A 26,536-nucleotide genomic window follows, 5' to 3' on the forward strand; every position below is an offset into this window, starting at 1 on the left:
TTTGCACAATCAATGATTTCGTCACGCTCGAAATCTTGTCTATATTTTAAAGCTAACAAATAGTCCAAATGAAGTCTAAAGTCTAAGTTTGCAGATGACAGTCAAAGACCTGAACTGCGTCCAACCTGTTTGTGGAAGAAAGACAGAATCAAACACGACATCAGCAGGAATGCTCCAGTCAACAAAATAAGATACATGGACCTTGTAGAGAATGGTTGATATAAATGATAATAAGAGAAGCCTCAGTTGGTTCTGTACAGCCATATTCAGCCCTGTTCGTCCCACTTAGGCTGTTTGGTGCTGTTGAGCCCTGTTTAATAGAAACCAGGCTGAGGAGTTTCCACCAGAGGAATGTTTGAGGGCTGCGCTGTGGTTCATATCTGTTCTCCACCCAAACTCTCTGTTCAGCTCCACACGAGACAAACGACTTCTTCTTATTTTATGTTTTTTCATTAAACGTGTTGAATTTATTTTTAACCACATTTTGTCATCTCTCTCACATATTTCAGAGTCTTGTTTATACCAGTTGCCTTCTTATGAAGCTGTGTTTGCTCTGGTAGATATTGTGTTTTTATAAGCAGTATTAGATGTGGTAGCAGGCAGGGGTGGTGAGTCAAATTTGAGGTTCTTGTACTCAACTTCAGTAGTTTGTTTTGAGGCCACTTTCTACTTCTTCTACTTCTACTCTGCTACATCTCAGAGGGAAATATTGTACTTTACTTTACAAATTACGATTCGTAACACACAAAACATGTTGATTGACAGAAATTGAATCAGCAACTATTTTGATAATGGTTGAAGTCATTTTACATGTGAAAACCTTTGATGGTTCCAGCTTCACAATGTGAAGATTTGCTGCTTTTCCTTTGGATTATTGTAATAATTTGAATGTATTTGTAATAATTTTGAGGTTTGGGCTGTGTCACTTTGGACTCTGGGTAACTGTGACAATTTTGTGTCAAAAGTTTTACAAACCAAACAATTAATGAACTAATGGAGAAAATAACCAACAGATGAATGCATAATAAAAAATTGTAAACAAAATTGTTCAAAATGAGCTTCACCTCAACCAGCTACAACAGTAAAACCCTGCGTTTACATTATTGTATGAGTCATAATAATCCAGTGATATCACATATAAGAGTATAACAGTCACTAGAGACATATTTCTACTTTTGTCCCCAAACCAGACTTCTTAGGGACTCTCAATTTGTAAGAGTTGTTGTGAGATTGGTATTCATGTCCCAGCGTCATTCTGAGAAAGAAAGGCAAGAGTTGAATTAATCTGCAGTAGGTAACCTTTATTAAACTATCATCTTGTTATATTTGCTGAAACTTTCATTGTATCCTGACAGTAGTACATGAGACAGATAATCTGAAACTCAACAATCAACTATCTTCAGGTGTCCAACCCAAAGCATCTTTCTATCTTTCTTGGCTCTGATTGGTTGTTTTTGTTCAGGCCCGGTGGATTCTTACAAATACCATTAGGAGCACTAGGAGGAGCCAGAGGAACCTGATTTCTTTACAGATGATCTGTCTCATGTACTACTGTCAGGATATAGTGAAAGTTTCAGCAAATATAACAAAAAGTTATTTTTTATAAAAAATTACGTACTGCAGCTTTAAGTACTCAATGTTTTCAGTGTGACACATCTGTTGTTGTTGTTGGTCTGCAGTGGTTTCCAGTTGTAAACTCCTCTTAACAAAAGCAATAAATCAGGTTTATTATGTGGTAGTTTCATTAGTTTATTTTGTTTTTAAAGTAGTCACAGTTTTATACAGTTTTACAGCAGCCTCTAGAATGACTGTTGGTTGCACTATTTCACTTCTAGTGGTAGCATTATGAGTAGTAGTACTATGACAATAGCATTTAAATGTCATATAATATGTAAATGTTAGCAGTAGCTGATATAGTATAGATAAATTAAAATAAAATGTGTATCTGAATGAAAAACCTGTTAATGAATAATTGAACACACTATAATGAGTTGAGGTTTATTATAATGATCATGTTGATTATGAACATTATGAGGCTCAGCATCCTCCTGCAGTGTGTGTTGTGGCAGGCTGTGGTGAGCTGCCACGTATTGATCCTGACGTGTCCTCCTGTGGTTCTAATGTGATCAATACCCTGATCAATACAGACACACACACACACAGAGCAAAACTTCAGCTCTGCTGCACAGTCAGCTCACAGGTTTAACTCCTGAGTGTCGTTATTGTCAACACCAGACAGATTTTCTTATGTGTTTTACTTAGACTTTACTATTATGTGCTGATATCCCAATGACCTCTTCATAAAGTTATTATAATATCACACACAATATAAACTAAAGGCAACTTAAATTCAGCTTGTAGTCCCAGTTTGACCTTAAACTGGGATTAAATGCATCTAACAGACACAGGGGTTAAAGGAACACTCTGACATTGTTACAATGCTCTTGTTGTCTACACAGTCAGATGTTTCAGATGGATCTTTGTGTGTCGAGTACAGCAACAGGTCCAGGACATAGTTAGCCTTGCTTAGCGCAAAGACTGGAAACAGGGGCCAAAAAAAACCCACTAATCAACAACTCCACATCTGTCTGCTTTGCATGTTGGTTTCCTAGGTATTACGGTTGATATACACAAAGGAACTGTACATGTAACAAACATTTGTGTTTAATCTTTACAATGTGAGTCTGTTTTGGGCTCAAAACAACCAAACAGTTTAAAGTAAGCCAGTAACCCCAAATTCAGAAAAGCAGCACGATAAAAGCATCTATGTGTACAATTATCACATCAACTCTGTCTCGTTTACAATTGTTTTACAGAAAGGAAAGATGGGAAAAAAAGTGTAAAACTGAGCTACGTTTTACTCTCCTACATTTATCTGACAGCTTTAGTCACTTTACAGTTGTTTTTCCACACAGAACACATGAAAAAGATTAGTCAATTTAAAAACATTTTATGGTTCCAGCTGCACAAATGTGAATGAATTTAACTTTAAGGTTTGGAGAAAACGAGCATTGTAAAGGTGTTTCTTTGGGTTCAGGGTAATTGTGACAGGATTCCTCACTATTATCACTTTTATTTTCAGAATTTTTACAAACTAATCAATGGATTTATGGAGAAAATAATCATATGAATCCATAATCATTTGCTGTAGTCCGATACAAGTCTCCGACTCAAGTAACAATAAAATCCTGCTTTTACATTAATGCATCATAATAGTCTAATGATATTATATAGTATGACAGTCACAGGGGACGTTTTGTAGCCTACTTCTCATACTTCAAGTGCATTTTCCTGATTATAGTTACATACTTTAGTATTTTATAGCATAATATTTTTACAATGTAGTACAATGTAGGATCTGAATACTCCCTCCACCACTTAAAGTTACTTCACATTCATCCTAATTTTATATTAAATATAAAGGAATTCTGTTCCCACACTGAACACAATAACAGGACATGGACACACACACACACACACACACACACACACACACACACACACACACACACACACACAGTGCTGCAGGTAGTGACTCCTCCCCCTCCATTCTGCCGCTTTAAACACAATAACTGTCTCTTCTCCGGAGCTGTGCACAAACTGGCTCCAGGTCAGCAGAGATTTTTGCTTTTTCTCCGGTTTACAGGTCACAGGTGAGCCCCTTTCAAACCTCCATGTTGCTGTTTTTCTGTCTGCGTTTGTGCTTTGATGATGTCGGTAAATTCGAACGTAGCAACCGTTACTCTCATTCACCGGCGTTAGCTACGTTAATACTACGTTGTCGGTACCGGGTTACAGACAGACTCGGTGGTGGACGACACGCTAACGTGCTGATGAATTCGGTGTTTTTGTGGTTTCAGCGGAGCCAGAACAAACAATATTCGGTTAGAACAGATTAGTGATGCTGTTTTGTCCTCATTGTTCTCCGTGAAGTTTGCTGGAAGTGATGTAATGTAGCTACGGTGCGTTTTAACATTACGTGTATGTGGAGCGAGCCCTGCGCCGGACTCCGTTTAAAAAACAGCCTTTTAAATGGCACATTGCTTGTCAGCAAGCAGTCATATGAAAACATATAAGCTTATTTGACCTTGTGTGCTCTGATTCATTTAGCATCTAGTCAACACTCCAGTCATAGTTTGTTTTAAAACTCTACTGCTGGTATTTGGTCCTGGTCTTCTTCACCACTGTTTTGGAAGAAGGACATAACGGGAGTGAAAGTGACGTATTTTCTTCTTAAATTACCACTTTATGGTGGATGTAATTGCTGCCGTTGTGAAGAGGGGTTCGTGGGGATTTCGAAAAGTAACCGATGAATATTCCTCGGCCAGTCTACATTAGCATGTAACTTAAGAAACTTATAATCATTAAATTTGAGAATGGAATTCGGTTTGATGATAGGTGGCAGAGTGAGAACGTATAACGGGGCAAGATGCGATGGAATCCGCTTTTGGCACTAATTCTGTCACAAGTTAATCTCAGTTTATGAAGTCACTTCTAAAGAAATACAGGTAGTTACACTTTGATACTGATGAAATGACTTGTTGAGCTCATTTCCCAGAAAATCCCTCAGACATTCCTGTGTGCAGCCTGAAGCCTCCCGTTGTTGGTTAGTAATAATTGTTAGTTCTAGTGTTTCAACATGAATCATCATCCTGTAATCTAGAGTGTGAATGACCAAACAGCAGAGAGGTTGCTTTAAAATAGGGTAAAGCAACCTGTGGGTCTGGTTGTCAAGCAGCTGGCGCAGTAATGGACGCCTGCTTTTGAAATGAATGAACCTTCTCCACAGTGATGCATCACTTCTCAGGGAAGTTTAGCTGGAAGTGATGTGGTGCAGTGGAATCCAGGGAATGCAGTGTGAAATGAAATGTAGAGTTTTGCAGTGTGTGTTGGGTGACTGTGAGTGCAGCCGCTGAGTTTTAAATTAAAGGGACATTATTCAGCAGTATTCATGGGAAAATAATGTGCTGAAAGAACAGGAGGAGGAGCTCCTCCCAGCCTGGATGATTTACTGTTTATTCACCCAACTGGTGGAATGTGGGAGACTGGAAATTAGAACAATACATTCACAACAGGGGACGTGACGGTGGAGAAACAACGCAGCGTCTTTTACAAACTGGAAAAAGTTTGTGAATTTTAGGGGGGAGAAGTTTTTGAAATGGTTTGATACCTTCAAAATTCCTATCCTGAAATGAAATCAGCGTCGCTCCACCCATGAGCATGCTTTAGGTCTGTAGGGCGGTTACTGTGTGATGAAGATTTGTATCATGTTTCACCAAGGCCCCTTTATGCCTGGTCTTATCTGTATAACGACATCCGATCCGTGAGTCTTTGCTTTTATATCTGCTATTAAAATGTGTTGTCGTTATCTCAGTTGTCGGGTTTTAAATGTCTCTACATAAATAAGTCTGAGTTTAGCTAAATCTGTCTGAATGAGCTCCTAAAGACTTTGCTGCTTGCTCTGTGGTGTTTACTTTTCTGTTTTGTTGTCTTCTTTTCATTAGGCAGACAAGGTGCTACAATGGCGTATTGCTGCCATACTGTTGAGTCATATTTGACAGTTATTTATATTTTTATATAGTCCAGTACTGTACAGATCAGTTTCTTCATTTTAGTCCTGTTATTGAGTGAAGTGTGCAGAGTAAAAACAGAACAGTTTCTCGAGCTGCTCCCAGGTTTTTGAAAAGCTTCTTGCTTTGAAATGAGTAATTTCATGTAATATGTCATGTCATATTCTTTTTGATAAAAATGGATTTTAGAAATTTGGTATCAAAGTATCTTTCAGGATCTGGTATTGGTACCAGTATTGAAAATGATGCCTGGCCCTAAACATCATAGTGATAGTGAATTGAATATGTTTGGCTTTTGAGCTGTTCGGATGCTGGTCGAACACAAAATCACTCCGTTTGAAGGAAATTATGATTGACATTTTTCACTGTTTCCTATTGTTTTATAGATCACATGATTATCAGAAAACTAACAATCCTTAGTTAGTTGCAAATTGACTCAACATTAATTAAACGTTCATGGTTGGCTGGTTAAACCTTCAGTCTCCTCTTACTAATGCAACTGAATTCAGCACATTGTTGTTCTTAAAGGCATATTTGTCTGTTTCCGTTTGAGTATGACATTGGATCCCGGCGGATGGCTGATAAACACTGTGTTAACCAGCGGTCATTCCCAAGCTGCTGTGCTGTGAATCAAATCACTGTTTCATGATGGTGAATGACTTTGTCTGAAAAAAATAAACTGAAATTCAGATTAATGACAGCAGCTATGTTGTGACATTTAAAATTTGTGATCATGAAGAAAAATGTCATATTAAAGCATCTGCTACCACTAGGGATGTCCCGATCAAGTTTTTTTGCTCCTGATCTCGATCAGATAATTTATATTGAGTGAATATTGAATATTGAGTATCTGCCAATACCGAGTCCTGCACTCGCTTTGCTTTGCAAGTATAAACAGCTGTGTTACAGCTGACATAAAACAGAGGATCAGATCAGGCTTTAGCAATCAGTTAAAAAATGCTGTAACTGTTGTTACTACATCTAAATGAGCTGCAAATGTGTTCAGCATGCTTGTGACATTCCAATAAAATGTTGGTAAAACAACTTTATATTAGAAATATAACTGCAGCCGTACAGTGGACACTGTTCAATGGAGCACTGGAGCGTGATTTATTTATTTCCTAATCAAAGGTTGAAGTGTTGAATAACTTAGCACTAACCAGGGCTTAAGTGAAAGGGCAGTTCTTCAAGGTTTGCTGCATCTGTTTTGGTGTTGTGAGTATGTTTGAGAGGTTTTTCTCACTTAAATCTGTCTCTACTTCAGCATAAGATTCATCAGAAGAAGGCTTTCTCCTTATGCCTCCAATCATTGTAGTTTCAGCCTGAAGCAGAGTTCATCCTGTTGGTGTGAAACACCAGACTGTCTTAACAGTCACAGCTTTGAGCCCCGAGTTCAGACCAGAGCTGAAGTGTCCTTGACTGAAACAGTGCAGCTTGAGACATCGACTTGTCTGAGAGTCTCAGAGGGAGACGACAAGAAGCTAATTCCTCTTTTCACTGGGTGGAATTAAGTGATTGAAGTGCTCCACATTCCCAAATTCTCTGAGTTATTTTGGTGCTGTTGCAGCTCTGAAGGATGGCTGTATATTCATGAGCTCTCCTTTTAGTCATTAGGCCCCAAATCTTCCCCCAGACCTACTGCCAACGAGGTCAGCAGCAAGAACAGCGTCAGTTCCTGCGCCCAGAAAGCTTCTTAGAAAATATCTGACTTAGTGATTCTCTCCAGAGTTTCATAGAAAAAACTGAGATGCACAGATTTAACTTAAGTCGACACACCCTCAAACATAAAGTTTTTATCTTTTAGTGCATGTCCTGGCTGCAGAGAGTTCCTGACGTCCTTATTATCACCTAATTTTCTCCTAAACTGAATTTTCCTCTTCTCTTCATCCGCCATCTTCATCCTCCTCCACCTTCTCTTTCGGGAATCATCCACTGTCACCTCATAATATTGAGTGTTTTCTCCCACTGTCTCACACATTTCATTTTTAGAGATATTGATGTTGGAATAAACTGATGTTCACCGGAGGCTGTACAGCGGATAATGTAAGGGAGCTGACGTGATTAGCTGATGAATCAGTTACTCGAACGATAGAAACATCAACAACTATTTTGTCCGTAATGCCCCTTCCAAAATGAATTACCTACAATGCCAGGTTTGGTTTGATTTCGGAAGTGGACATTAACAGTAGAGCAAGATTTCTCCCACTCCCACAAATATATTACACAGAGACGGTTCAGAAAGTTAACATTGTGAGCATCTTTCCTCTCAACCAACCGATAAATTAAACTGATGAATTATTGGTCCTTTTAATAATAACTTATTTGGGATTCTCATGCAAAACATTTAATAGGCTTTATCTTCTATGCAAGCCAAAGTATGTTAGAAGTTTTTTGATGAACTAGATTGTTTTTGTTACAACAACAATAGTGATGTCAGAACTGGTTCGGTCAGAGCTATGGGATATTAAATCATCCATGTTTGCTCACTGCATCTTAGCCTGTATTTTTAAAATACAAAAATGTGAAATTATCCTAGTTATTAGTTATTCTGTTGGCAACGACCACGAGAACCAGGTCATCCCTTGTAAGTATTGTAACTAAATTTACTTAAAGTAGTCGTTGTGCAGTAAAATTGTCCCTGTTTTTATATATATATATATATATATATATATATATATATATGCCCTAGAAATGACTTAATTCCAGGTCTCGTATTTTTTAGTAGCCCAAAATGGACAAAACCAAACAGTGACTTGGATAGAATGTTTTACGCGCCTACTGTAGTTTCTCCTACACACTTCATAGCCCATTCTCATTCCCAGGTGGTCAAATATGGACGCAAACTGTGTTCAGTTGGTTGCAGTGTGCAAATTCACCGCTAGCTGCCACTAAATCCTACACACTGGTCATTTTAATTACAAGTTGGAGGTGTAGTGGTGGTGACTTTGAAGTCCTGCAACTGTGGTATAGTTTGTAGGCTAATGTTGGTTCCTTTTCTCTGGTGATTTTCATTTATGCTAAAAAAAATCATAAAAGTGGTTTTACAAAGATTATCTTGCTGAACAAAACGTGTCATAATACATTTCATTTGTCACAGAGCTTTTTTTGTTTTTTTAAACCATCCAAAAATCCAATGGAAAAATCTCATTTGTTTTTTGTAGAAGGATCCAGGGCGATACTAACTTCCGGATTGGACTACAAAAATATCTCATCCCTGCAGTGCTCTATTGCTGTTGAATAAAGATGTGAAAAATAACCCATATAATAATGAAGGAATGTTCAGTAAGCCAACACATTGAGCAAGCATAATGGCGTAATTGTGGAACAGGAACATCTGACTTTCCTTCTGTGAAATGTTTATTGTGAGTGTGAGAAAGTCCATCAATGGTAGAGCTGCTGTCATGAATGTGGAGTCTGGCCTCAGTGTGTTTACTTAATTTCACTGATGAGAAACCGTGAATCCAAACAGTAGGTTGGTGAAAATGAGTCTGAAACCAATGAAGTCTGGCAGCTGTGAGCTCACCTGACAGCCAGACTGTCAAATCAATACACTGTCTGTCTGTCTGCTGCCAGACCCTTTATCTCTGCCTCTACATGTCTCTGTCCCGCTTGGCTTCATCCCAGTGTTCCCAGTGTTCCCAGTAGTACCCAGTCTCCTGGCAGCTCTCCTGGCAGCCCTGCAGAGTGGCTGCATGGAGCCGGCACTGAGCCAGCCTGGCGAATTAGAGGTGATTATAGCTGTGTGTGTGTGTGTGTGTGTGTGTGTGTGTGTGTGTGTGTGTGTGTGTGTGTGTGTGTGTGTGTGTGTGTGTGTGTGTGTGTGTGTGTGTGTGTGTGTGTGTGTGTGTGTGTGTGTGTGTGTGTGTGTGTGTGTTGGCTGTAAAGCCTCTGCGACAGACTGCCGTTTTGTTATATAACCAATTTTACACCAAATCAATCAGCCTCAGTGCTCACCAGGAGAGGAAATGACCTCTAACCAGCTGAACTAATCCTGGCTCTCTGATTGGTTAGTCTGCAGTCCAGGTACACAGACGTCACCTGGGTCTCATTTCAATCTCTACTTTCCTTCATTTGTCATGTGTGATGTTGAGGGCTTTGGAACAGCTTTAAGTCCTGTGTCAAGACGTTTTCTGTCAGATTCAAATGTTCAGATGGAAAGCTGTTGTCTCTGCACACGGTTGCAGCCTTGATCCTGATGTATTGGTATAAAAGGGATGTTTACATCAGAGTTTGACCGAGAAATCAGCAGGTTTTATCATATTGCGGATATGTTCGTATAGTTGTGTCTATCCATATGTGACAACTGCAGTATACAAATACCAAACTAAGTCTGAGGTACATTGTGACCATTACATTGTTTGTTAACCAGGGAGCACTGACCAGTAGAGCTGCAACAATTAATCATGAATGAATCGATTAGTCAATCCACAGGAAAAAAAATCTATTTTGATGAATGATTTTTTGTTTGTCATTGGCACAAATGCCAAATATTACCTTGCTTGTAATGTTATTTTATCATTTGTTCAGATTTTCAGCTTTTCTTTTATATTTTATATAGTGCTGTCAGTTAAACGCGTTTATTAATGGCGTTAACGCAAACTCATTTTAATGGCGTCAATTTTTTTTATTGCGAGATTAACGCCTAGCACACTTTGTAGTTTTTTTCACATGCTGTTGCAACAACTAGTAACATTAGAAAAACTACAACACCACACCAGATCTAGCTAGACCGGAAACAAAACAACGGGCATGCCGCACACACTTGTTTAAGAGTAGTAGACGTTACGTTTTGAGTGGATGGCGAGCACGAGACGCCGAAGTGGATGCCAATAATATTCTGAATGGAAAGTTTACTTTTAAAAAGTTGCCAAATGGTTCCATTGACAAGACCAAAGTGATCTGTGTGTTTTGTCATTGTGAACTGAGCTATCATCGCAGCACGTCCAGTCTGAAATATCACTTGATGGCCAAGCACACAACTGATGTGAATTCTCCGCCCCTTCGTCAAAGCCAGGCGACAATGGATGATTTTTCAATAAAATCAACATTTGCACAAAGCAAGCCGATCCACTTTTCCATGTTGATAAGAGCATTAAAATGAGAATAAATAATGGGACAAAAAGAAATCAAGGGACATTTAGAATAGATAAAAATGTGTGATTAATTGCGAGTTAACTATGACAGTAATGTGATTAATCGCGATTAAATATTTTAATCGTTTGACAGCACTAATTTTATATACATATAAATGAGTATTCAAGCCAAGTGAGTTTAAACAATTCTGTTTAAGCCCATCACCACCAGGTAATTCTCTCACAGGCCTCAGATTGCGTATTTTGTTTAAAACTTGACTGTTGGTAGGATAAACAAATAAACAAATTTTCAGCAATCTTTTTGCCATCGAGACTATTTTTCCTGGTGCTGCGAGCAGACTAGTCAAGAAAGCCCATTGGAAAATTTGTTGTAAATACATCCACGGCAATGTTAATTGTATGCATAACAAAAACTTCATATTTGATTTTAATAGGCTAATAGGTGAGAAGATTAATCTTCTGTTAAATAAAATAAATCCTACTTATTTCGAAGTGGTTATTATGGGCTGTGGCCAAGGTCATGTTATGGTTAGAGGACAATTGTAGTACAATGTAGTCAATTCACTGGAGAGTACGCCATAATCTGCAAACAAATCTGCAAACTAACTCAGACTAACTGGTAAGTTATGTCCCTGATTGTGAGCAAGAGCTGTCCTGAATTGTCAAGAAAATGTCGTTATGATGATGAATGATTTCTTAAAAAGAGCGGGAACCCTGATTTTGCAGTAAAGAGGCCCAGTCCGTCCTGAGAGTGACTGTTGATTAGCTTGGGGTTGGCCCTGGCAACCAGCCAAAAAGTCAGTGAACATAGTTCACTAGTTCTAAAGAATCGTATTATTCTCCAACTCCATCGTCTAATTACCCCATGGAGCCACCATCAAACCACCAGGCTGCCAGGTCAGCCATTCCCTGGAGCTGGAGCAACACACTCGCGGACTACCAGAGGACTCACTCTGTAACTCCAGAGTTGTTAGTTTTGTTGGCCAGTGGTTGTATGTCTCAAACTGATTTTTGTTTGCTTCCTTGGATCCCAGAGAAGAGTCTTTAGTTCCGATAAGGACTCACTAATTGTTGAACTGTGGGTTTTCTGTTGAGCACTGATCGTATAATACAACGTTGTGGATTTGTGTGATTTGTGCCAGAGGGAGAGACAAAAGTTTCACACTGCAGCTTTAAGGTTTTGGACTGTTGGCCGGACAAAACAAGACATTTGACAACGTCAACTTTGGTTTCCGGACACCTGTGATAAGCATTTTCCACTATTTTCTGCTTTTTTAAAAAAATTTCTTTTAAATTTACATTTTATAGACTAAATGCTTAATTGTATGTTACTGTTGTACTTGAAATTACTCAGTAATATTCAAATATAATTATAACATCCAAAGTGATGTTATTGATAACAGCTGCGTAGTTGGCACGTTTTTATCAGAGCGGTTTTACATCAGAGTGATTACTACTAATGAAACTGTTAAACTCCACACAGCTAATGTTAGCATCATATGCAGACTGACAGGAGAGGCTGGTTTACAGCTCTGAATCCCGGAGGACCAGACTGACTTGCTAACTCACAGAAATGATGACTCATCAACAGCGACATTTGTCATTACAGCTAGAGAAATCAAAATTTCCACAACTTAGAGTTTTTGAACTCCTAGCAGTGCTATGGAGCTGTACTACAGATGCATTTATATAACCTACATAAACAAACAATACCGACAGCGAGAAGATTGACTGTCTCTACATAGTTATTCTTCATGCCCTCCAATAGGTCGGATTCTCCTTGAAATCAATGAAATGAGGCAGTAGAAACACTACCGGTTTTGTCCACAGGGGCCAACAGATTTAACACAAAATGAAAGTTCTTTGCAAATAAAGGAAATGTACTTTATGATTTTTGGAGCTCAAAGATTCACACAGTGAGTTGTGTGAAAGTGAGAAACACAGAATGTCAAATTTGCTTGTTATTTAACATGGTTTCCATTCGCCTCTGTTTTATTGGGCAGCCAGATTGCTCCAAACGTGGACAATTTCAGTCTTACTAAAACAGGCTTCTTCTCTCCTTTCCTGAACAGTTGAGATCCAACAAGAATACAGATTTTAAGCTTATTAACAGTTCAGCCATGTTTGTGTGCTTTATGCTCATCGTAGTTATTTAGTGTGAATGTCACCAAGGTTTTCTCAAGGTCCGTTTCTCTAATCCTACAGGGTCCATAAGCTCCGAACTGCCTCTCACTTATTCTTAATTTTACACTTCTTTCCCTTTTTAATTAACATTTCACTGGTGTTGATTCGACCTTGGGACCCTAATGTGTTTCTGTAGGATATAAAAAGCTGTAATCGTTGGTTTTTCTCCTTACTGCTGTGATGTGATAGCGGCTGGAAACTGCTTCTCCATGCTTCATAAATGTCATCAAGACGTTTTGTCTCCATTAAGCTTCTCTCACAGCTTTTCTCAAAGCTGTAAAGACGATATTTTCACTGTTATCCCACCAACAGTAAACTAACAGCTCAAATGCTCTCCAACAGCCGTCAAACCTGACTGGCATCTCGTCATCGAATGTGCACTGATTGATGTGTTCATGACCATCTCTTGATCTGTAGAGATGAGCTCTCCAGAAAGCCTCATTTGAGAAATTTAGGGCGAGTTTGAAAATATCATTTATGATTTTGGGTGCCACTGGTTTTCTGTTTTGTATACATGTATATTTGGTTGTATTTAGAGTAGGTGTTGGAAAAGTTATCTGGCTAGATTTTCTGTAAGACCAACATAGATGAGACGTGAGAATCCATCTTTCCAGGCTTTGATCTATGCGTTTGTGGCTTGTACAGTGGTACCGGACCAGTCGGCGTCCTTTGAGGAAGTACTGGTTGGGCTTCCTGTAGTTGTTGTTGCTGTTTTTGTTGTTGTTGACAAACAACAAACACACTTAACACATTAAAACCCAGAGAGATCAGAGATCAGACGACTCCTCTTCTGTGAGCAGTGTGGCGTTTACCACCTACACACACACACACACACACACACACACACACACACACACACACACACACACACACACACACACACACACAGACAGTCTAATCCTGTGCAGACAGACAGAGTCTGATCAGGCTAATCCCTCCTCACCTCCCTCTGCTCTGACCGGCAGTTTACCTCTCCGTAACACACACACACACACACACGCGTCTCCCTGTCATTACCTTACTCCTGGAGTCTGTTGATTCATTTATGAACATACTAATTTATTTAAGTGGAGCTAAAATGAGGCAAAATCCCAGTTGGAGTCACACTCTGATGAATGATGAACGTCAGCTAAAGTGTGTGTGTGTGTGTGTGTGTGTGTGTGTGTGTGTGTGTGTGTGTGTGTGTGTGTGTGTGTGTGTGTGTGTGTGTGTGTGTGTGTGTGTGTTCAGCTAAACCCTCCTGTAGTAAACAAGTGCTCCATGCAGTGACACGCCCATGATCATCTTAGAGCACACACACATGTTCTGAGGCACACATAGTAGCTGAAGTACCTTCTTTTTTTTTTTGTTTAGTTCAGCATTTACTCAACTGGTTATTCTTTCTTTTTGATTTGACTTTAAACTTTTAGAACAAGTACATACCAACAATAATACCACCTAAAACCCGCGGGCCGGGTTGGGCCGATATGTGCCGCCACTATCCTAATTGGGTGGGGAGAAAGCTATGGCATAATCAGAAATATTATATATATTTTTTAGCAAAGTTGGCCTAAATAACAAATGTGTACAAAGTTGCACAAGTTAGGCTACAAAGTTACTAAGTGCAACACGTGTCATGCGCAGCGTCTCCTCCACTCGCACGCATCACACCGGGCCGGGCCTGCCTGCCGATCGATTCCATTATGAATAAACAAACAACACAGTTTACATGCTTCGTCCTTGTTGCATTATTCATTAAGATTATTCTAAACAGATTTCTGTAGTTCAAACAACTCGGAATTGTAGTTGAGAACGTCAGATATTACGGCCCACATATTAAAAAATTGTCGGGTTTAAATCGGGCTCATAATTACAGTTAATGGGCCGGGCTCGGACACAGCGTGCACGGGTTCGGGTAGGGTCGGGCCCGATCAAAGCTCTAATCCACAGTCTACACTGGCTGGATTTATCTGTTTACTGCACTGGTTGGAGGTGTGCAGCTTGTTATATGTACAGGTATGTCACATAATATAACAAGTTAGGCACACAGAGCTGTTCAGCTGCCAGGCAGATACCTAAAGGATAGCAGCAGACATTTTCAACTCCTAATTGTACAGTTATAGAGCAACATTATTTTTTTTAATATTCAGATTTTCTCTTTAGGAAATAATTACCAAGGTCCAGACCTCAGTGACCTAATATCTAGTCGGGCCATGCAAGGGACACCAAATTTTAGTGCAGAGACATTTGCAGCCGATCCAAATGATTGAGATTGATCAGCTCATTAAACTGTACATAATGTTTGGGAACATTTAGCAGTTCCAAGTTGGCAAAATACCCAGAATAAAGTCTGAGGAGGATTCGATGTGCACCATGGGACACTGCTTTATCTTTTTTATCAGTTTGATGGACTACTTGGATTTATCAGATATTTATCAGAATTATCCAAAAACAGACATTACTGTCTGGAAGGTTGAGCAGTTGATAAATGCCAGAGCTTCTCTGGGTCCAGCTTCTCAGAATTTTCTGATTCTGTGATGATAAATTGAATCTCTTTTGGTTTTGGATGGTCAGTTGTATAAACAATACATTTGACAATAACTGCTGTAGCCATAGATATTTTATCCATTTTAAAAGATGTCCTGCTCTGATCTCTTTCATGGGCAGTTTTTTGTTGTTGACTCTTGAGCAGTCATACAGATTCTTCCTCTGTAGCTCTGACAGACTGTGCTTTATAGATTTGTTTTATTGTCCTTTTACAGTCCGTCTGTCTGTGTTTTTACATTTAATTTGTGTTTTGTATCAAAAAATAGCCCTGAGTGCTTTGGCAGCGAGAAAACAGGAGGCTTTCCTCGAGTCATTACACAGTCTGCAGAGGCCTTAAATTATCTCAACATAAGGTCTTAGAAGAGATTTAACAGCCTTAAATCCAGTTATTACAGGTCCTGCTCGTTACTGGGTAATGTTGGGTTTCTGCTCCTGTCTGTCTGCATCACAGAGTTCCTTCACATTTAATTTCCTGTTTTTCATTTCTTTACTTTCACATCTTTAATCAGCAATATAAAACAAGCAGGCTGATTATTGAACTGCTTTGTTTTTAGTTATGAGATAAATTTTATCCCAGGTAGAGATCCAAAGCTCTTTCATCGTGGCCACAGAAAATACTTCTGATTGCCTTTTTATGGAGGGATCAATAGTTTTTAACCCAAAGTCTGGTGTAACTCAATAACCACTTACAGTCACCTCTGCCTTGCAGTTTTTTGAGCTTTCGTCAGTGAAACTCAGCACTTCCTGCTAGGCATGGGACGATTTAAAAATGTCATGGCAAAAAACATTGGAGTCACTTTATATTACATTTTGTCATTCTTTACTTTGGTATCCGAGTATTTCCACACATCCAGTTTGACTTGGTTTTGTGGGGATCCAACGGACAAGCCGAGCCTTCAGCCATGGTGACAGGCTTAGGATTTTGGAATGACTGGAAAGATGTGACTCCCCCCTGTGGCAATTCAAAATAAATCAGGAAACCAATAGAGTGTGTTTTTATTGCATTATGCCATAATATCATATATTATCCTATTCCATCCCAACAGATGTTTCAAATAATAAGTCTTCCAGGATGGGATGGATTATGCCCTTTTAAGCCTCTGGTAAGATTGCAGTAATAAGTTACACTGAGAGGAAGCTACTGTAGTCAAATAGTAAATGAAAACAGTATTTGTGTTACAAAGTAAGTGTTTTCAGCAGTAAGTATGATGTGTCTGTTATACGGATGGAATTAGTGCTGAAATTATACCAAATTTATCAAGACAACAGGTAAATATGGAGGAGGGTTGACTATGTTGACAGTAAATTAAAACAGGAGCAGATCAGATATTAGAAATAAAGGCCTGGTTAATTCTGTGTGATATTTAAAAAAAAGTCTTAAAAAATTATAAATTGACTTTGGCGAACAGTGAAGAAGCCCTGTGAGTGTGTGTGAAGAAGCCACTCAAACTCTTTGTCCTTCTTCTGCAGATCCGTCCTCGCTGCTGTGACCTCTGACCTGGACCTCTACCGTTGGTTCTGGCTATGGTGATGACGAAGACGAGCATGAGGTGCAGACACGGCTCAACTGCACGTGTTGACGTGTGAATGGAGGGCAAAGGTCGTCGCACCTGCAGCATGCGCGTACGGAGAGAGATGAGTCCTTGAAAGTCTTGGACTATAAAGCAGAGAACCCTTTTGAAATTCCTTGAAATACAGAATAAAAATCAGGTTTATTCATTGGACTGTTGAATTAAAAGTATTGAATACAGAACCTGGTGAATGTAAAATTGAGAACAATGAACCACTGAAATTTCACACAGAGGATACAGTACTTTTCTAATCTCCTGAATTAACAACAAAGGACATACAATGTTTGGAATTTCTGGTGCTAAAACCTAGGATACAGAACTTCTGGATATCCTCGCATTAAAAACAAATGTTTTATTGCAACGTGGAATTTAAAATTGCAGAAGGTTAGTTCAAGTTAAAGTTTAGACTTTAAACGTTAGAATTTATTTACTCACGGAATTTATCTGGAACTTTTTTTAATTTTGGCGCAGCATTTAATTTTTTTCCATCCATTTTTTTGAGTTTTCATCACACTCTGACTTTCATCCTCCTCTCTGCCTGAGGACATGGCTCTGTCTCCTTCGATAGGAGAACGGACGACAGGAAGTTGACTCCTGCAGGGAGCGAGAGACAACCCAGGAGAGAGAGAAAAAGAGAGAGAGTGGGAAATGTCGTGGAAGAGGAACTACTTTGCGTCAGGCAGTGGTGGAGGAGGCGGTGGAAACGTTGCCGGTGGCGGTGGTGGTGGTGGCGGCGGTGTTGGTGGTGGGATGCAGGGAATCTTGACGCCTCGCACTATGACGTCCATTGCTCCCAGTAAAGGGCTGAGCAACGAGCCAGGACAGAACAGCTGCTTCCTGAACAGCGCCCTGCAGGTACACACACACACACACACACACACACACACACACACCACACACACACACACACACACACACACACACACACACACTCTTTGTCATTTCTTACTTTTTCGACTTCGCTCTTTCACACACACAACCTTTTTCTCTGACCTTTGACCCTTCTTGTGAGACCGGTGTTGAGAGACACACTGAGTGGTTTACAAACCTCTGAAGTTCAGTCTTCAGAATCTCCACTTAGGAAAAGCACATGAAGACATGAAAGGAAAATTTTAGTGAATGAGTCATATTCAGTATTAATCTGCTGATATTTTCCAGATTCATTGATGAATCTTTTGAGCTACAACACCATCAGGTTCCCTGGAGCCCTAGGTGACGTCCTCAGATGTCTTCTTTCCAAAACTATCTAAAGATATTCAGCTTATTGTCTAAACAATTAATAATAAACAACAAAAATAAACAGAAAATCAATTGGAAATTATTTTATCGATCAGTTAATTGTTCAAATTGTAAGTGCACCTCTTAATTCTGCTAGCTCCATCCCTCTCAGCAAATTTAAATAATGCGTGAGAGACCTTTGACATTTGGCCCTTGTCAAAGTCGCTCAAATCCTCATGCTGCCCATTCATCAACATCAACTTGAGGACAAAATGTTCACTTGCTGCCTAATATAGCCCACCCACTGACAGGAGCCATCAGTGTAGCTTATATGTAAATATATGCAATGTCTCTGTAGTGAGTTATAGATTATTTGGCTCAATAATAATAACGTTCAAAGTGTGTGTGTATGTAAATATCCATCGCCATATACCAGGTGCCAAATAAAACATCCAGGGGGATTTCAATGTTTTATTCAGATTTAAGGGCAGGGAACAACTAACAGAATTGGACGAGAGTGAGACAGTGAAGTCAAAGATGTGAGTTATTAAACTATATTTATTATGTAGAATTGGAAAGATTTTGGACAATAGTTGTTAAGTCTGGGACAGTTGAAAGTAGATTTCCAGGACATTTGTGGGACATTTATGAGACAGGAAAAAATTAAATTTTGAGCTTTATGTCAGAATATCTGTATCCATGCTGGAAACACAGAGTGCGCTGGAGCTTTCACAGTCACTAGAAGCACATTCACAGCTGTTTGTTTCTGTGTGGTACCTGTGATGTAACAAAACTAGCTGTTGTGTTGCTAAACGGCTCACTGAGGCTAACTCTCCGGTATGTGTGTGTGTCTGTGGGGGAAGTGTTGGTGCGATCATTCTAAGGTAACAAAAATACAACATTATTTATTCTCATTCAATATTCAGTTTGTGCTAATGGATCCTCCTATATGTTACACACTGGACCTTTTAACAGAGTTGTGGGTGGGTGAAAGTACTTTATTACAGTACAGGAAACCAGTTCTTGCTCTGAGGGAAGAAGCTTGTTGATGTTTGCTGACATGACTTAAATGTGCTTTTATGGCCTTTAAAAATCCCACTCTGTAAAAGGGCCTGATTGTGAACAATGTCAAAGTGCTTGTACTGCACAGCTATACTGTGGCTGGAAGCATCCAATGACACTGACAGAAGGCTGGAGCTTCATAAAGCTCTTTAACTTCCAGGTCCACCGCAGTCAGTCAGACAGACAGATGACTCCACTATCCATCTCACACTCACACATAACAACCAGTTTGATAAACTCCTCCATATTTGTGTGAGCCTGTAATGAGCCTCTGCAGCTCCCAGAGCTGATCAGCCTGTAACACCTCCCAGACTCCACATTACATTCATTTATGACTCATCAGCTTTTTAAGGAGGAGGTGGGGAGGTGTATTGTCTGCCTCTGCCAGCCTCAACAATACGAGCTGAGACAGTGTGAGGGATGGAGTGTGTGAGAGCAGTAATTATTGGTGTTGTGCGTTTAAACGGAGGCAGACTCATTAACTCTGGAGGGTGGGGCCAACAGTTCAGGCTGCTGTAATGACAGACTGGGCTGAAGAGGAAACACTCATTACATCGTTTAACTGAAGACTTACTGTGAGCTCAGCAGCTCCTGGATCAGCAACATTACACACAGGTCAGAGGTCACGGCACACCATGTGAAGCTAACGGACATCACCGTGTCTTCTGTCATCAGAGAAGCCTTTCATGCCGCGGTCACTCTACATGACTTTCAAAGTTGTCATCGCTCGTCATCGCTCGTCAACTTTCTAGCTTTTATTCGGGAGTATTGAAGTTGTGGTTTTCACACTATATGACTGATCAGCAACAGGGGGTCACACACGAGAAAAGGAGTAATCCCCAAGTCTGTATTGGTCTACAAACTATGTGTCATCAGGAGTCATTAATAACACCATTAATAGCAAGGACATCATGTTTAATTAGGAAAGTCGTTTAAAACCCGACACAGAGGGCAACCATTTGAACATAGAGTACAGCTGAGTACAATAAGCTGATACTTAGCCTGATCATCCAGCGTCAGTAATAAATACACATGTTATTAATCAATTGAACACTATCAACCATTAATCAAACTAATAACTAACAGCAGTCTACAGCAGATAACCGTCTCATACTTTAGCAGTTACTGAGTGTTTGTTTCTGTAGTGGTGACAAAACAATAAAAAATAAACATTAGAATTTTAAATTAAACTTAAGCTCCCTGTGCCAAACTCCCTTTTAAGAAATATGAAGTATGAACAATTCCTAGCGTGTCCATAAAAAAACCTAACTCTAGAAACACAAGCTAAAAGGCGTCAGATGTCGACAGTTGTCTTGTCAATTTGGCATTAATATAATCCATTAAGATAAACTACCAGGTAGTAACTAAAGAAACTACCAGGTAGTAACTAAAGTAACTACCTGCTTCGCTGCATCCTGTGTGATGCCGGAGACAGCCTGTGTCTGCTCTCATTGGTTGTAGCCCGCTGCATGGCTCTGACACAAACAGATATTTAGCCCGTTTAAAGTTGTAATCCTTAAGGTGTGTGTGTGTGTGTGTGTGTGTGTGTGTGTGTGTGTGTGTGTGTGTGTGTGTGTGTGTGTGTGTGTGTGTGTGTGTGTGTGTGTGTGTGTGTGTGTGTGTGTGTGTGTGTGTGTGTGTGTGTGTGTGTGTGTGTGGATTGACTATTCATTATAACTTTAAAACACCTGAAACTTTCAAATATGAAAGGATAATTCTGTTTTATTCACTCTTAATAGCACTATATATGTAGTAACATCAAAAATTACACATAAATTAATTAGTAATAATTAGTATCCCTTTTTGCTTGGGTTAATGCTCTGTGTGTGAACCGTCACTAAAGACTGCCCTCTAGCCAATATGGTCACAACAGTACACTCTAGTGTTGCAGCTACAAACATTCCATTCTCATTAACGGATGCAATAATATCAACTTTATATTTGTTTAAATTTGTCACAAATAAAGCAGAAACAGAGAAAGTAAACAGTGAAGCACATGCAAAGATTTTCAGTAAAGGTCCAGTCAAAAAACTCTTGCAAAACGTAAAGATTGTAAAATAAAACAATTACTAAACTTCTTTAGGACTGCATCTAACAATAATTTACGTTATTGATTCATCTACAATTTATTATTATTAGTACCATATTTTCTTGATTTCCTGATTTAATTAAAGTAGTGACCAATGGCTGTAAGAATTTCCCAGGGTCTCAGGTGACATATTCAGATGTCTGCTTTAGTCTGGCCAACAGTCCAAAACCCAAAGAGATTCAGTTAAAATAGAAAAAATAAATAAAACCTCACATTTTAAAAGCTTAAACCAGCAAATGTTTGGCAGGTTTGCTTGAAAATCAATTATATAACTAGCTGATTAGTTTTCAGTCAATTAAGGCTGTACAAAATGATAAAGATCTCATATTCCGATTTAGGTAATTTCATATCAACAATATATATTACAGTATAGGACATTTTCTGTAAACTCAATAAATAAGTAGTTTATATAAAATTACCACATGGAAAGACCTATTTCTTATTACATTTTGAATTATATAGTTGACAAATAAAAGGTACTTAGGCATATTTGATTATTTTTCTCATTTTTTTTAATTTGATTTTCTGCCAAGTAATTGTTTTAAATAGAGTAGTAATATGGTTTTAAACCTCTTGTTAAAATACAGAATACTTCCTTTTGTGGATAGATGTCTGAGGTATGTCTGAAACTTATTCTCACCCCAGTCAAAATATACTGGAAACATATTTGGAAAAGCTTTAAGTATACATTTTGTAACCTGTACCCTTCAAAATACTTCACACAGTCATTTTAGGATCTTTTACATAATTTACTCTGCTACACATACGCTGTGTGACTCTAATTCTACTGAGCCTCGGGTATTAGTTTGCTGCCCTGCAAGATCCGAACCCCCCCTGAGCCCAGTACACCATGAACACACAGACTTCCTCATGACTCCTCTGCACCGGCCAACTATAAAACTTTACCAAGCTGACCCCCTCCAGCAGCCCTTCTGCCCTCCGTCCGTCCTTCTCGACTCGTCACTGCTGCCTAACGTCAACCCAAAGTGATCAGAAGGATCGTTAGGCTGCCGGCAGCTGAGCTGGGCGAAATGGAGGCACCGTGGCAGGCGACCCGAGGAGTCGTCAAGCTGTGAGAGACTCAGCAACTCCGACATGTGACGAAGAAAAAGTGAAGAGGAAGAACATCGCGATAACAAGCAGCTGAGGCCTTCAGATCAGCTGTTCACACACCTTCATCCTCCTCATCCTCCCTCCAACTTTCTAAGGAAAACATCCGCAGCAACGTCTGCAGTACCAATCTGACATTCTGATTCACGTCATTTAATCAGGCACAATTAATACCTAATTAATTTCCCCCTCCATCATGGAGCTGGGACATCATTTAACATAAACACAAGTCAACCCTCGTCAGGTGTTTGCACATTTTAACATACTAATTATCTAATTGGTCTAAATCCTCCACCAGGTTTTTGGGTTTTGAGGTCTTTGAGGTCAGTCCATCACAGCCAATGTTGAGTGATCTTATTTAGTATTTTTTTGGTCCAACTATTGCTGCTTAATAACACAGGTATGACTGGGACAGTGTGTTTAAAGAGGAACATAGCTTGAACGCACCTCTTTCAGATATTCAAAAAATGAATTCAGATCCATGGTGTGGCCTCCCCCTGCTCCCCCGTGGCTACCCCTCAACTGACACTCCCACCCCTAAAAGATTCCTGTTCGGTCTTTGAGTGTCTTTGTCAGAGTGTGCTTAAATGAACCATCAGAGAGTAATTCCAAAACTCGTCCTGCTTTCAACGGTTTCATCAGAGCAGAGAGAAAATAAAATAAAGCCCACTGTGATGGACTGTTTCTCTGCAGGTTTCACGTAACTGCAGATGGATATTTTTATAGAAAATAACTGATACTAGAGCTGCAACAATTAGTCGATTAATCGATTTATTACCAACTATTTTAGTTGTTGAATAATTTAGGTTAGGTTTAAGTCATTGTTTAGCAAAAACAGGCAAACATTTAATGGCTCCAGCTCCCCAAATGGGGCAGCTATGGCGCAGAGGCAGAGCAGGTCGTCCCCTAATCGGAAGGTTGTTAGTTGTTCCACGGCTCCTCCTGTCACATGTCGGCGTATCCATTAAGATACTGAACCCCAAATTGCTCCCAATGCTGTGAATGTTTATGAATGCGTTAGTTTGTGTGCTTTGAGTGGTCAGAAGACTAGAAAGGTACAAGGACAGGTCCATTTACCATTTACCAAATGAGTCGATTGGCTGCTTTCTTTGTTGTATGTCGAGTAAACTGAATCTCGTTGGCTTTTGGGACTGTTGGTGTGACACACAGACATTTGGAAACATCACTTTGGGCTGTGGGAAATTAAAAACCAGACTTTTCTGATGTTTTATAGACAATGATTCATTGAAAACATAATCTTTAGACTTAAAAATGAAAATAATCGCTTGTTGCAGCCCTGACTGAAACAAATAAGGTCAAATTAAAAACGTATTGATGATTTATAGAATTAAATTGTGTAGGATGTGTAGCAGTGTTGTATAGAGCTGTACTGAAGGTTTGTTACCTGACTGACCTGCTGAACACTGCTGCTTCATCCTGCAGGAACAAAGCAACATATTGGACCTGGTAGGGGGGGACAGGAAGGAGAAAACAAACACACCCAAAGTGCTGACACTACAGTATGCTTCAGTAATGCCAAAGATTTACCAGATTCTCACCTCAGTGTTCAATCCGATGCACTGTGTTTGAGAAGAAAAGGTTCTTGTTGTTTTATCGTTTGAACTGTGTGTATGTGTGTGCGTTCACCGCCAGTAATATGTTAGAATTATTAGTTCTTGAATCAACCTCAGTCTTACTTGTGATCTAAAATATTGATCATTAATAATTGTCTTTCTCATTTTAGCTCAGATATAAAACAGAAAATCATCAAGTTCTCTTATTGGAGAAACTAGAACCAGTTAATGTTTGGTTAACACTTACTTGGAAGTTGACTGAAATGATTTGTTGATACATTTTCAGTTGATGGACTAATGGATTAATCAGCTATTCACTGCAGCTCTAGTCTCTACATTCATGAAGTGTAGTCGTGGTAAAACCCACGCAGCTTCACTCATCACTCCAGGGATTAAACTACAGCCTCTCTGACTCTGACCTCCAGACCGGCTCCTTTTTAAAACCCTCCTCATAAATAACGTGATGAAAAAATTCCTCTGTGTCTGGATTCCAACTGCTCAGCAGGAGAGGAGACTCTGTGGAAGATAGAGAACAATAGAATTTACCTCAAATGCTGTAAAATCCTTTAACCTGAAAACCTTTAGAAGTGAGCAGAGAATGAAACTGAATGAAACATTATGTTTGTAATGATAAATAACTATTTTATCAGCTGCAGCTTCAACTGAGTAACAATTAAGAAAACATAAGGTAGACTTTATTGATCCCACACCTGGGAAATTTACAGCAGCTCAACGTACAACACAACACAGAAAGTGGAAGATAAGAAAATGCATAGAAAAAGAAAATCAGAGTGAGTTATGAACACTATATATACCATGTTTGATGGATCATTGCACATATGATGTGTAGCATTATACTAAATATATACAGTATAAAAAATAATACCTTGAAAGCTCAATGAAATTGGAGCAAGAAGTGTAATTAAGTATGATTTTATATTTAAATTAAATATGAAGGCTACATAGACTGATATGGACTGATGTGTGTTATAAAAATAAATCCATATTTATGTATTGCAGAATGGTTGGTCCTGAGTTTGTGTTTGTTCTGAAGGTTTCTGATCCTGTTATGAAACGTCTGGCTGCCTCCACAACCCGCTGTGACAGCTGTTTAATATCCTGTGTGTGTGGTGTGTGTGTGGTGTGTGGGGTGTGTGTGAGATACAGCCAGTGATGGGAATAACGGCGTTACTTTTTTCAGTAACGAGTAATCTAATTGATTACTCTTCCCATCTTAATAACGCCGTTACCGTTACTGCCAAACAATGCGCCGCGTTACTATAATTGAAGCTGTTTTTTCATCAGACCAACTAGATCTCTGAGCCGAGAGGCAAAGACTTTTTTTTACTGTTCTTCCTTGGTTAGTGGGCAGTGCACGAGACAAGCGCATAAATGCTGACGATTGGCTGACGTTGAGTAAAATTTCATGGTAAGCCAATCAGAGGTAGAGTTGGGCGGGTGTTCGAAAGCGCACATAGTCGGACACACAACGAACAACACAAGCGAGTCAGTCAACGAGAGACAGGTATGGCGAGTTGTGTTGCATCTTATTACATCTGCACTAAAAAGAGTGTATATATTGTTTGAATACATTTTTGGTACATTGCTTAAAGAGCATAATTTCATTCAGATTTATTTGTTGGCTGGCTGCTGCCTCTTGAAGTGAGATTGTCAATGGCCAGAGAAAGAGATTTATTTTTATGGAGATGTATTTTTTATTTCTTATGTAGTACCTGTTTATATTTGGATACCTTAGTTTTGCTATACATTGTACTTTTCAGTTAGATTGAAAGCACCTCATATTGTTACACTGTTCTACTTTTTAGAGGAAGAAAATACTTGAAGTACAGTATATTTACTAATTGTCTGAAGTTTTTTTTTGTTATATTTGCACTACAAAGAGTGTATATATTTGTTATTTATTTTTGGTATAGTGCTTAACAAGCATAATTTAATTTTGCCCAGTTGTGGCCTGTTGAGGGGCAATAAATATCAAAAGTTCCAAAACATCTATTGTGTTATTTGTATCGATCCACTATATAAACATAATATCTACATACACGGCATTTGATTGGAGGGTACTCTCACTTTGTCCCATAGCAACATTAAAGTAGTTTAGATTTGTGTACATTGTTTCTGTTAATAATGGATTGTATTAAGTGTCCTTTCATTATAATATTCAGATTTATCATAAATAATTGAACATGCACATGTATTTTAAGTTCTGTTAAAGAGGGGTGGAGGTGGGGTCACATTTAAGCATTTAAAAATTTACTTGAAAGTAACGCAATAGTTACTTTCTGAAGTAACTAGTTATAATTTGTAACTAAGTAACTAATTTAGTTACTTTTTGGAAGAAGTAACTAGTAACTGTAGCTGATTACTTTTTAAAAGTAACTTGCCCAACACTGGATACAGCTGCACTGGACCTGAACCTGAAGGTCATCATTACACAGTTAACCTTCAAAGTGGTCATTGTTGTGAGAGCCTGAATCTGATTCAGATATTTTTTGTGAATAAATGCCAAAAGAGTGGACAC

General features: G+C 39.1%; 1 protein-coding gene across 1 annotated transcript in view; it reads left to right on the forward strand.

Annotated features, from left to right (window-relative positions):
• The first annotated feature begins 3,543 nt into the window (after positions 1-3,543).
• LOC127349517 (inactive ubiquitin carboxyl-terminal hydrolase 54-like) overlaps positions 3,544-26,536 on the forward strand; it is a 57,696-nt gene continuing 34,703 nt past the window's right edge. The window contains 2 exon segments of the mRNA XM_051375333.1: positions 3,544-3,653; positions 16,844-17,799. Coding sequence (XP_051231293.1) covers positions 17,593-17,799 — 207 coding nt within the window. The 5' untranslated portion in view covers positions 3,544-3,653; positions 16,844-17,592.

Source organism: Dicentrarchus labrax, unplaced genomic scaffold (genome assembly GCF_905237075.1).
Source record: "Dicentrarchus labrax unplaced genomic scaffold, dlabrax2021, whole genome shotgun sequence".
Lineage (NCBI taxonomy): Eukaryota > Metazoa > Chordata > Actinopteri > Moronidae > Dicentrarchus > Dicentrarchus labrax.